At 41.1% G+C, this 11,727-nt stretch overlaps 2 protein-coding genes across 3 annotated transcripts; one reads left to right on the plus strand and one right to left on the minus strand.

Annotated features, from left to right (window-relative positions):
* Window positions 1–640: 640 nt before the first annotated feature.
* bbs12 (Bardet-Biedl syndrome 12) lies at window positions 641–5,622 on the minus strand. Of its 2 annotated transcripts, none has more exons than XM_040120113.1 (2): window positions 5,516–5,622; window positions 641–2,991 (listed from the first exon to the last, which is right to left on the minus strand). In XM_040120113.1, exon 2 carries the CDS (start codon window positions 2,977–2,979, stop codon window positions 1,024–1,026), a length of 1,956 nt encoding a protein of 651 aa, XP_039976047.1. In that variant the 5' UTR covers window positions 2,980–2,991; window positions 5,516–5,622; the 3' UTR covers window positions 641–1,023. The 2 variants fall into 2 exon arrangements, with proteins under 2 accessions (XP_039976047.1, XP_039976046.1); XM_040120112.1 differs by lacking the exon at window positions 5,516–5,622 and adding an exon at window positions 4,904–5,117.
* On the plus strand, window positions 5,216–7,845 carry cetn4 (centrin 4). Its single transcript, XM_040120115.1, has 5 exons — window positions 5,216–5,348; window positions 5,551–5,706; window positions 5,822–5,950; window positions 6,542–6,679; window positions 7,574–7,845. Exons 1-5 carry the CDS (start codon window positions 5,346–5,348, stop codon window positions 7,661–7,663), a joined length of 516 nt encoding a protein of 171 aa, XP_039976049.1. The 5' UTR covers window positions 5,216–5,345; the 3' UTR covers window positions 7,664–7,845.
* The last annotated feature ends 3,882 nt before the right edge of the window (window positions 7,846–11,727 follow it).

Raw genomic sequence — 11,727 nt, forward strand, 5'->3', positions numbered from 1 at the left:
AAAATTTTTTAAAAATGTAAAAAAACCACCACGGTTGGAATGGAAGCAGAGTTGGTGTTCAATTTCAGCAGTGCAAGCCAAGCTGTACAGACGTAATGAAGCGTAGGCATTTATCATCGAGGAAGCGTACCGAGACTAGAACGCATATCGGCACAACAAAATTCCCCCCATGCTGCATGAGAGGGAAATTTAATTATGGTTTTGTACATGTAATATTGGTTTTCCCTGGCTGAAGTGTGCACAAAGACAAGGTGTTTACAAGGTTATGTACGACTAGTGTCAGGTGAGTCAGGTCTGGTTGTTAATTAAAATGAACGGAATTTTAGGGTATTTCCAGTGAGAATAACCCTCAAGATATAAAGTATGATAACGAAGACGGCAAATTAAATTAAATAAAAGTATGGAAATACATGACTACTGCTGACGTTCATGTATATTTTTATGATATTGTGCTCATTTGATTCGACTTGACCCCAGAGGTCAGTTGGGGTCGGGGGAAATGGGTAAATATAACTTCAATCTTTGAAAGTAAATGAAAAATGAAAAAAAGAGCACACTTTTCCCCACATTCATTTTGTTTTGCTCTTTTCTTGGTTCTTTCACTCGCATCATCTTTTCGTTCCGTAGACATATTTCAGTCTCACCAATGCACATCTTTTTATTGGCGATATCAGGATTTAGGCCAATTCATTTGTCATGTTTACATGCATCAACTTGTGTGAGCGAGTCAGATGGACCGCAGGGTCATATAATCACTTGTCTCCCCCATGTGGTAGGAAAAAAAATGCCTCACTAAAATGATCCTTTTAAATATTGTCCTTTGGCTATTCATAGAAGACAAAAAACAAAAAGTCAGACTATAAAGACGCTTATTTCTACTTTTACTTTGTACCAGTTATTAAGAAAATTTCATATTCATTAAGATATTTTTGCAGGCTAAATAAACTTTGAACGCATTGGGAACAAAACAAAAAAATAATTCAGAAGGTTTTTCAAATAATTCCCCAAGATGCTGCATGAAGGTCATAACAGCATCAGATTTTCCTCTGCTCCATCAGTTTTTTGGTCCACGCCTGTGATGACCTCTGCATCAGTCTGTAAGACCAGGAAAACCAGATCCAGGGCTTTCCTCCATGCTTCCTGCTTCACACTCAGATTATCATAGATTTTCATTGCTGGTGCTCCATTGGCATTCGTAGCTGAGAAAAATTCACTGTCCTCTTTTTCACCCATCAAGAAAAGTTGTGAGAACTTTGCAGCAGTATCTAGATGTCCGTCATAGTCCTGCAGTTGTTGGCTCACCACAGTCCTGGCTTTGATCTTTGAAAACCTTCCAGTGTTAACCATCACAGTGGATATGTATTGAATTAAACCATCTGCCATGAGGCGCAACACCACACCCCTGTAAGGGTTAGCTTCTCCCTCTGCTTTGGATTGCTGCATAGAAGCACCAGTCCTCTCTGTGCAGCGCTTAACATGGCGCCCTGCTTGCCTTTGAAGGTGATGAATGCAAAGCATTTCTGCCACTCCAGCACCAGGCAGGAGGGCTTTGTCTTTCAGCGCGTGGTGTAAACGATAAGCACAGGCCCAAAACTGATCCTCCAGGGCCTGCAGCTTGCCCTGTACGCAGCTCGTGAGGATCACTGTGACCAACCCGTTGTTCCCACCAGTGGAAATATTCACAGCTGTTGAGGACTTCCTCTCAGTGCTGCTGATGTCCCTCCATATCATAACCTTCACCCCAGTGCCAATGGAGTGCTTACTCAGCTGTGTGGCATAGGTCACTGGAACACCTCCAGTTGCATTAGCGAATGCCTTCAAAACAGAGGCCTTCACTTTTTCCACCACAAGTATATGATGTCGACAACAGCATTGAATCACTTTCTCACTAGCAAGCCCACTGACTAGTATCAGGTTCACTTCCAGGCTCAGCAGAAGTGACACAACCTTTACCATCCACTCTTCCCCTTTGCTTGAACTTAGCAAACCTGACTGGTCACTCACATGCTGTATTCCGGCTGGCCTAATAAAGCCAAGATGGCGAAAGGTATCTGACAAATCTCCATTAATAAGAGCAACCTTCAAGTGCTGTTCTTTTAAGTGACGTGCAACCGAAGCCTGTTCAGCAGATAGGAGAACAATGCAGCCTGGTAGAACGCACGCGCGGTCCTCTGGTAAACCAGGTAGAACACAGGTCACCACTTTAGTTATGTCAAATGTGGAACAGCTGATATCTTGTTGGTTATTTTTTGATTGCATCTGGTTGGCTTCCACTACTAAAGTCATTGCATTGACAGAACCGTGGCTCAATCCCTCGGCAATGTGTGCAACGTTAGGGAGCTTAGGCTGATGAGGTTGTGGTACTGCGGAGGCATTTTTAGACTTGGCCTCACTAAAATGTCTGCTGAGCCTTATTTTCCTTTGTCCACAGGCATTTAGAGTCTTGTGACCAACATTTGGTGTCCCTTGCAGGTGGCACGATGCCCGTGAAGCCTCCATGATGGGTTTCTTTGATAGATGAACTCCTGAACCATGAGATGTCGCAGTGCAGCTCTCTGATTGCGCCACACCAAGACCCTCAGTTGAGACGCTGCATTTCCTGCACACATCCATGCATATGTCAATCCCTTCAGACATAGCTGAGATGATGTGTGATATTGTAATTCCTCTCTGAAGGCACTCCAGAGCAGCACGGCTCCACGCTCCTGCGAGAAACAGCAGGCATCCTGATCCTGTATTATAGACCTTCTGGTGGGCTTGAATAGTCTCATAAACCAACTGACCCACGGCGCAGGTCAGCTCCAGGTTCTCAAAGATGCGAAAACACGAGCACACAAGAGCTGACTCCCCACTTGTGTCATCTTGGATAAACTTGTACTTTTTATTGGGGCCCAAAGAAGAATGTGTGATTCCTGCTAACGCTGAGAGCTTCTGCAGTCCAAAATGTTGTCGATGGTTTATAACTGTACTTCCCAGCATTACTGGAGGTGCCTGAATTGTAAAAGTACGAGAAAAGTTTTAATTTGTTTGCCTTTTAGCAAGTAAAAACAAATATTCTCTTTTTAGTTAGTAGAACTGCAAAGTTCACATGGTTTGTGGTTATTGTTAGTCACAATAACAATTTTTTGTTTCAAATAATCGATTAATCGTTTGGTATATGAAACATCAAAAAATTTGTGAAAAAATGCCCATCATGTCCAAGATGACATCATCAAATGTCTTGTTTCAATGGACCAACAGTCCAGAACCCACAGATATTCGATTTACTGGGACATATGACAAAGAGAACCAGCAAATCCTCACATTTGAGAAGCTGGAATCTGAGAGATTGTAGCCTTTTTTTTTTTTTTTCACTATTTTTGCTTAATAAATTACTGAAAACCTTTGACAAATCATTTTAACTCTGGTACTTTATATACTTCTACTTCATTACATTTCAGGGGGGTATATTGTACTTATTACGCTAAATTTGTCTGACAGCTAAAGTAATAAGTTACCCTGCAGATTCTGATATTAAATACAACACACGTGATCAGCTCATACAATATGGTCCGTTGTTATAAATAAACAATGCAACAGTAATTAAAGTTAGGTAGTTCAAAGCAGCCTCATCCTGACCAGTTGCTACATTTTAAAGCTGCTTACACATTAAGGCATTAACAGTGCAACAATTTAGTATACATATAAGACACTCCGACAGAGTCCACTTTGCATAATAAGCACTTTTACTTTTGGCACCTTAAGTACATTTAGCTGGTAATACCTATGTACTTTTACTTAAAGACATTTTTTTAGTGCAGGACTTTCACTTTAATTAAGAGTACATTGTGGTAGCCCATTGCTACATTTACTTTAGTAAAGGATCTGAGTACTTCTCCCAAGACTGGTAACAAGTTTCGTCAACAACACCCATGCAACTGCAGCTACAGTTACAATATGTGAAAAAGTTTGGCCCCAGCTGAGCAAATACCATCTTTTGTGAAAAGAAGTAAACACAACCTTTGCGGAAAACATGAAAAATGAGCCTGTTTTGAACAGTTAATCAACTGTTAATTTCATTTCATGAACTTTGAAAAATACAAAAAGATTAATAAGTAACTGCGGCAAGTGTAAAAGTTTGTCGGAACTTAAGAAACCTCCCCCAGTACATATCACACCTTGCAGTGTTTCTATTCTCTGAAGTTTTCACCCACTCTTCCTGCAGATCACAGTTCTGAGATAATATTAGGCTGTCTTGCACACACAGCATGTTTATGACCCACCCACCGATTTTCAATGATGTTCAGGTCAGGGGAGTGTGCGGGCCGTTCCAACAGCTTAGGCTTGCGTTTCTTGAAATAGTCCATGATGGATTTTGATTTATGGTTTGGATCATTGTCCTATTGTAGAACCCTGTCTCTTTTAACTTTCTGGACTGACTATCCAACATTTGCATCCAGAATTTGCTGATATTTAGTTGAATCCATTCTTGTCTCTATCCGTGCAATGTTTCATGGGTCACTGGCTGTCACACAACCCCAAAGGCAGAATATTCCCATCCGCATGCTTGACATTTACTGACATAGTAAGGTGTCCAAACTTTTGCACATGCATCAGTTACTGTCTTTTTTTTTTTTTTTTAGTATTTTTTAAAGTCATGAAATAAAAAGTAACAGTGCATTATCATTTGAAGAAAGCTTTACTTATTAATATCTGGTTACTGCGGGGGTTGTAGTTACGTATTTTCATTAAAAAAAACAAAAAAAAAAACTTATGCATACAACTGTATAACCGTAATTAAATTAACACTGTAAAGCGTAAAAAAAACACGACATCAAAAGAATCAAGCGGTATTACGAGATACAGCTCAACATACTTTAGCAAGCTAAGCTAACAAGCTAATGTCTTCAGAAAATACATTTACCTTATTTCCAAATTCAGCCTGTCTATGACAAGATTAATGTGAAGTAAAAAGCAGGAGTATTTCCAAAAGGTGGTCCTGCAATACGAAGCTTATATATCCATAACGAATACGATGTTACCTTCTTTTATTAATATATAATACTTATATCTGTTCCTATTGCCCAGCTGCCCCGGCTCCAACGATTAAGCACTGCGCATGCGTTGTGTTTCCCGGTTGCCGGGAGACAAAAAAACGATCTCGACCATTGGCCGACGCTGTTATAACCCGCACATTCCGCTTTACGATTGGCTAATATGTGTGCGTCAGGGCGCTCTCGTGATTTCTATTGGCCATCTCCCATGTCACACAAAAGAAAAAAAAAGCAGCCGTTGCTACCCGCTTTTGTTGACGTCCGACCATCAAACAAAACACTGAAGCGTTCCTGGTTGAATCCTTCATTTAAATGGTATACTTTCATATTAATGTCTGGTATGAAATGTACACTGAATTAAGATTTACCGTGATAAGCCTTTCTTGTTTTAGCTTAAAATCGTGTTTCTGTTTGGTCTGGTGGAGCAGCGTGGCAGCTAAGGTTAGCTAGCACGACAGTAACAGTTAACTTAAAAACATCACCTGTGGGTCTCTTCTGCACCTGTTGGGTTTTTCAGGCTTCAAGTTACCGAAAACCGACTCCCTCGGCGAGCCAGAGGAAAAAGACAGGTCCCAAAATCGAGCTGACTGAGGAGCAAAGGCAAGAAATTAAGGAGGCTTTCGATCTGTTTGACACAGATGGCACTGGCACAATAGACGTGAAGGAACTAAAGGTCAGTTGCGTTTTTAATGTGTTGTGAAGTGTGTGTGTGTGTGTGTACAGGCGAACAAATAACGTGAAAACGGCGTCACCGCAGCGTCAGATTTGTTGTGCACTTCATGCCGCAGGTTGCCATGAGAGCGCTTGGGTTTGAGCCAAAGAAGGAAGAAATCAAGAAGATGATCGCAGACATTGATAAAGAGGGCTCTGGAACAATCGACTTCGGTGACTTTCTCAGTATGATGACACTGAAAATGGTGAGCGTAATAAGATGCTTCAGAGGCCGACAGAACCCGGAAACTTCTCGGAAGCTGATAATTATGGTTTCCAGCCCCCCAAAAAGACGAGGTTAAACAATTCAGAGTTGTGGTTTTCAAGCATGCGCGTTTGACTTCGTGTTGCTCTCAGTAAAAAAAAAAAAATGTCCTCAAAATATTTTACCACGAAATCCAGTGTTTGACTATGGACAAACACTGCTCAAGCCAAACATACCGAGTTGTTGAAAAGCCAAAAGTGAAAGGTGTTTACTTTGGTCTGGAAAGAATTACACCACCAACTTGGCAAAACAAGCAGTTACTCCCAGCACGCACTGTCACACAAACGATTTTTTACGGACCAAGTAACATCAAACTCAAGTTTTACCATATCCGTACAAAAGTGTGCTTCACATTCTCAGTTCCTCACTTCTCTTGCATAAATAAAATTCATAATGTCGGATATTTGGCATCTTGCTGTCAGTTCATAAATAATGAATCATTTTTTTAAGAGGAGCAGTTTGTCTCTGTAAATTTGTTCAATTTGTTAGTTCAAATCAATGAGTTTGACTTGTCTCGGTTCATTGCCAACAGAGTGAAAAGGACTCCAAAGAGGAAATAATGAAGGCTTTTCGCCTGTTCGACGACGACTGCACAGGAAAGATCTCATTCAAAAATCTCAAGAGAGTTGCCAAGGAGCTGGGCGAAAACCTCACAGATGAAGAGTTACAGGTATTGTGGCTCCTAAAGACGTAGTAATTTATTATTGGTGGTCCACTCACATACTTCTGCCTCCGGCCAAAAGGATTTTTGTATTTATTATTTCTTTCATTGGATTGATTGGTGCATCCAAGTGCAGTCATTAGCTTGTAAATTTCACGATGCAGACTCTTGATGTATGTCTGTTGTTGGTAGCTCCACACCCCTCCTTCCCCTGCCCAGCCTTGAGGTTGACCAGTTCAAATAAATTCTCAATCTGTGACAAACATTTAACCTGATTTTTTTTTTTTTTTTGTTTGTCCTCTCTCTCTTCGATGATAGTAGTGAGTAGCTCCCAGTGTTTGCAGTTATATATGAGTTTTAGGTACTGGAAACTCAGGTACACGTACATACTAGGCACACCTGAGAAATGCATCATGTATCTAGTAAATCTCCTTCAGAGTGGAAATATGGTCTCTCTTAAGATAAAACACAAAAAGCTGATCACCTCTTTCACACTGTGCAGCCTTTCATAAATTGTTTAACCTGTAGCAGAATACCTCAGGAAGTTAGAAATAATTTTACTTCATTGAAAAATGAACAATTTTGAGAATCAGAGAATAATTGGTAGCTAATAATTAGCAGTAGCTTTGATATTGTGGTAACAGTGGTGAGAAATTCAATGCCACTACTACAATTAAGAGCGATACAACCGCTTCCCTTTACTCGTCCCCCTAGTCCCCATAACGTTGTCATGTTCATACACTTCGTATTAAAACGTGTAATGACGTGTATGACACACGTTGTCAGCTCAAGTGAGAGAGTGTGTGTTCCTGGTCCGTCACATGTAACACTTCAGTGCTGGAGTCATGTATCACTACTTCTATTTGAGAATACAGCGTAACGCCGTGTTTCTGATCCTTTCAGGAAATGATTGACGAAGCTGACCGAGATGGAGATGGTGAGGTCAATGAGCTGGAGTTCTTGAGGATAATGAAGAAGACCAATCTTTACTGAACTCCACTGTTACAGTCTTGTACCTGGGACCTTTTTTTAAGACACTTGTTTGATTTTTAATAGAACAGTTTATACAGTAGCTTTTTTGAGACCTGGTTTGTAAATAAATATTTTAACATATTGTATCTTTGCACAAAATGTTCTACAATGCAAGACAAATATATATATTTCATCATTGCTGATTTTGTATGTTCTTACTTTTACATTAACCTTACATTCTCTGTGTCAGCATTGAATTTAAATTGCATGTAAACATGCAGTGTCAAATTGCAAGGGTTTAATGTTTCCATGGGTCTGATGTGCATGTAAGAAATGTTCCCCATAGATTAACAGTTTTGTTTTTTTTGTTTTTTTTAACTTTGGCTCTTTATTCAAGCCCTGGGCAGCTGATCTGTAGAAATAGAAACCCAATGGTTTTGAAAATCTCAGTAAAGTTGTTTTGAAGTACACCGTGTACGCTGCAGTGCATCTGGCGGAGCACGACACGCCAATAATGGACAGATGTTGGGGAACAGACAGTGAAAGTCATATGACTAAGTCGACGTCGACTAACCAGAATTAAGGTGCTATAGACAGAAATTACAAGCGTGAACCTGAGATGAGTAACTCCGTAAAAGCCACTCTCGCTTTGTGATTTGAGTTACTGAACCTAGTCATTGTCTGGTGAAGATCTAGTACCAAACTGTCTTACCTACACGTTCTGATCATCTTATAGGAAAGATGCTCCTGCTGATTAATTGTAGTATACAGCGGAAGTCTGGTTTTGGCCAAAACACCATACCTCGATTAAATAAACAGGATATTGTAGTGACGTGGTTTTTCCGAGCCGTCAGATCGCTGTCTATTATTTTGAGGATGCTTGCCACTGATTCTGAAAGTTCTGATTACCTGTTCTAGACGGCGAAGGAACCTCAGGCGGAAAATATGAAAAGTTTTGTCCCAAGTTGAGATATCCATTTTTTTTTTTTTTTAAATATTCCACATTAAAAAATGCCTGATGGTTTAAAAAGAGAAATATGAGCATGTTCAAAAGTACGTTCACTGACTATGATGTTGGTGTTACTTAATCGTATGATTTAAGGGTTTTTTTTCAACATATATGACTCTTAACAACTAATAAATATTTTCTTAAACCCTAAGATTAATTTATAGGCATGGCTGAATGCCTTCTGCTTTATTTAAGACAGTTATCTCCAACTTGTACTAAACTAAAGTGCCAGAATATGGAATAACTGTGGATTTCTTTCATGTTTTTTGTGTTGTTTCACTGAAACCCGGATAGTGATATAGATGAGCCAAAACAAAAGGCCGGTATTTCAAAGGCTCATTTTATGTCACCCCCTGTGACTCAAATCCATCCACCTCTCGCAGAGTTCAAAGTAGAAAACACACCAGGTGAGAGATGAAATACGGCGCCGAAGTTCGCTTTGAGTGGACGCAGACAATTAAATTAATGAACGATGTCAACGATGGCAGTGTGGAGGAATGTCTTCGTTTGACAGCTCTGGCTCAGTGTGCCACCTCCTCAGGACTGTTGAGAGCATTCTTTCAAAACGCCAGCATCCAGTTAGAGAAGATGTTGCTGAATTCACAAGAACTGAAACCTCTAAGATGTATACAAAAAAAAGAAAAGCAAAAGGGTATGAACTAGACTCCTCACTTTGATTGCAACACAAAAAGCAGAGGGTGCTTTACTTGCACGGAGCAGTCATTTTGTAAGAGTCGGTGTTTGGTTTTAGAGCAAAACTTTCCTATTGGAGTTTGATGTTTTTGCACAGTAGCGGTTTCAGGGCCTTTAATATCTCCACGGCCCCTCAGCTGAGTGTTATTCCCCTACTGTTGTGGTTAAAGAGCAATCGCATACACGCAGCCTGCTCAGCACTCCTACTGCTCCGCTGTTCTTTTTCTCTTCCCATGAAACCGGTCGTTTTCCAAAACAACCTCGGCGCGCACTAAGTCTGGTCGTTGCTGGTAAAAAAAAAAAAAAGAAACTGATTCTGTTCTTAACTCTTAAAGGTCAAGACAGGAATGTGTCACCATTATGTAGGCAGCCTATTTTTCACGAGCCCCCTCTGAGTAAGACAAGTTGGGGACAAGCAAACAACCTCCAGTTGGCCTAGAAGAGGTGAGGGTGACTGCATCAGTGGTATGTTTGCTCTTTAACTCCCGTTATATTTGTGAAACAGCTTTTGCACATCATTTCTTGCTTAAGAGACATCCAGGCGTAGCTGTTTGCAAGCCGTTAACACTTCAGCAGCGTCCTGTTATTGGACCTTTTACAGTGTGATGTGGAAGTCAGTGTTTCTGCCGGTTCGCAGTCGAACTCATTAGTGTTGTATGTTCTCAGTATGTACCACAGTATTTACCCAGGCACTGTCTTTCATAAATATTTTGTAGGCTATGGGGTCTGTGAAGGTGCGTTTGAGCCCTGTCTGTTTAGTCTGGCACATACGACCAAGCCCAAACCACTTAGGATGCTTTCTTAGCATCTCCTGTTTATTCAAATCTTTGGATAATATGAAGAGGAGACGTGTTATATAAACCTTTTGAGCCACGCTGGTAAAAGCCATTGTGACTGTGAAGATGTTGCTTCATGTCTTTTTCTGATCCTAATCCTCACGTTTTTTGTTTTTTTGCTTTTCCCTTTTGTGAGTTACTGATGTACACCTGAGCCATTTGTGTGTCTCACGTGATCTGTTTCCACCCCTCAACCAATCACCTTTAAAGCTTTGACTACATCAGGTGTGCACTATAATGGGGGGGGCGGCGCGCTTGGTCGTCTTGCATCAGCTCTTTCCCTGAAGTAAAGAACATCCTCTCAGGTTTTGGTACAACTCGTCAAATTAGATATTACATGGAAGGAAAACAGAGGGGGGGGGGGGACGCCAGCCAATATAAAAGTGTATAGACTTCGTTTGTATGTTATCGACTGATTTAACCCTATTTTACAGTGTTAACTCTTGGATGAGGGAGCTCGTACACAAGGGGTCGAGGGGCTCCGGGTTTTTTTTGGTTTGTTTTTTTGCCTCAGCTACACGATCCGGTTTTCCTGGCTTTGCCCTCATGAGACTGTTTGGTGTCGAGCCCGGGGTTCCTACCACCCCCCCCTCGGCCGAGCGACACGGTTTAAGCGCGGTTCGATATAAAAGTCAAACGGGGAGTATGGTTTGAATAAAATAGTGCGGCCGGTGAAACGACAAACGGCTTTTACGGTTCCTCTCAGGCCAAAGTTCTGCCTTTTCTCGCTTAAGTCTGGTGCACAAACCAGAAGCGGTGAGGAAAATCATTTTAAAATGAAAAGAAACAAGGAAACTAAAGCCAAACTAAACCATTTCGGCACTAATGTTTTTTTTTTTAGTCAGATCTCAGGTGTGTGTCTCTCTCCAGCTGCCGATCTCAGACAAAGCTTCCAGAAAAATGAGCTGATTGCGAGTTCAAGCGAGTTTTTTGGGGGTTTTTTGGGGTTTTTTTTGTTTTTTTTTTTTAAACGTGTAATTTAGACCCGATGAACCGGCGCAATGCATCAAACCTTTACGCTCCGTTTTAGACGAAGATCATCAACTGTGGGTGTGATCACACATTCGGAGGAGAAACTCTACGTGTTTTTCTCTGAGAGGTTTTATCGACGGTTGATAAGTCACTGAATAATAACATCCATCAGTTCAGGACTTTTTTTTTTTTTTTTCTTCTTCTTCTTCTTGGTGTCATCTGGTCACAATTAACAGATCGATGAAGCAAAATAAAGTCATGAATTTGGCAGGAAAAACAAAGCAGAGAGACTTGGGCCCATTGTCAGTTGGAATCAAAATACCACATCATATGCAATTACATGAGCGCGGCAGCCGGAACGTGGCTGGCGGCTCGCTACGCTGAGCCCCAGCGTGCGGGCACCCAGCGAGGCGCTGCCCTCCACCATCGTTCCGTCGGAACGATCCGCGTCTGGTTCTGATCGAGTATTTACCCGAGAAGAGCCGAACTCCACGGTTTGGGTTTTTTTTTTAATTGAATTGATTTATTTGAATTTCAAACATAACTGCAGCTGCGAGGGTCTTGAATTCACTCAG

This window comes from Xiphias gladius, chromosome 23 (genome assembly GCF_016859285.1).
Source record: "Xiphias gladius isolate SHS-SW01 ecotype Sanya breed wild chromosome 23, ASM1685928v1, whole genome shotgun sequence".
NCBI lineage: Eukaryota > Metazoa > Chordata > Actinopteri > Istiophoriformes > Xiphiidae > Xiphias > Xiphias gladius.

Bases quoted from the DNA above. Each gene is read 5' to 3' on its own strand.
- bbs12 (XM_040120113.1), bottom strand. From the start codon at position 2,979: ATGCTGGGAAGTACAGTTATAAACCATCGACAACATTTTGGACTGCAG.
- cetn4 (XM_040120115.1), top strand. The intron at 5,707-5,821 runs GTCAGTTGCGTT...TTCATGCCGCAG, and splicing joins TAGACGTGAAGGAACTAAAG to GTTGCCATGAGAGCGCTTGG. The intron at 5,951-6,541 runs GTGAGCGTAATA...CATTGCCAACAG, and splicing joins GTATGATGACACTGAAAATG to AGTGAAAAGGACTCCAAAGA.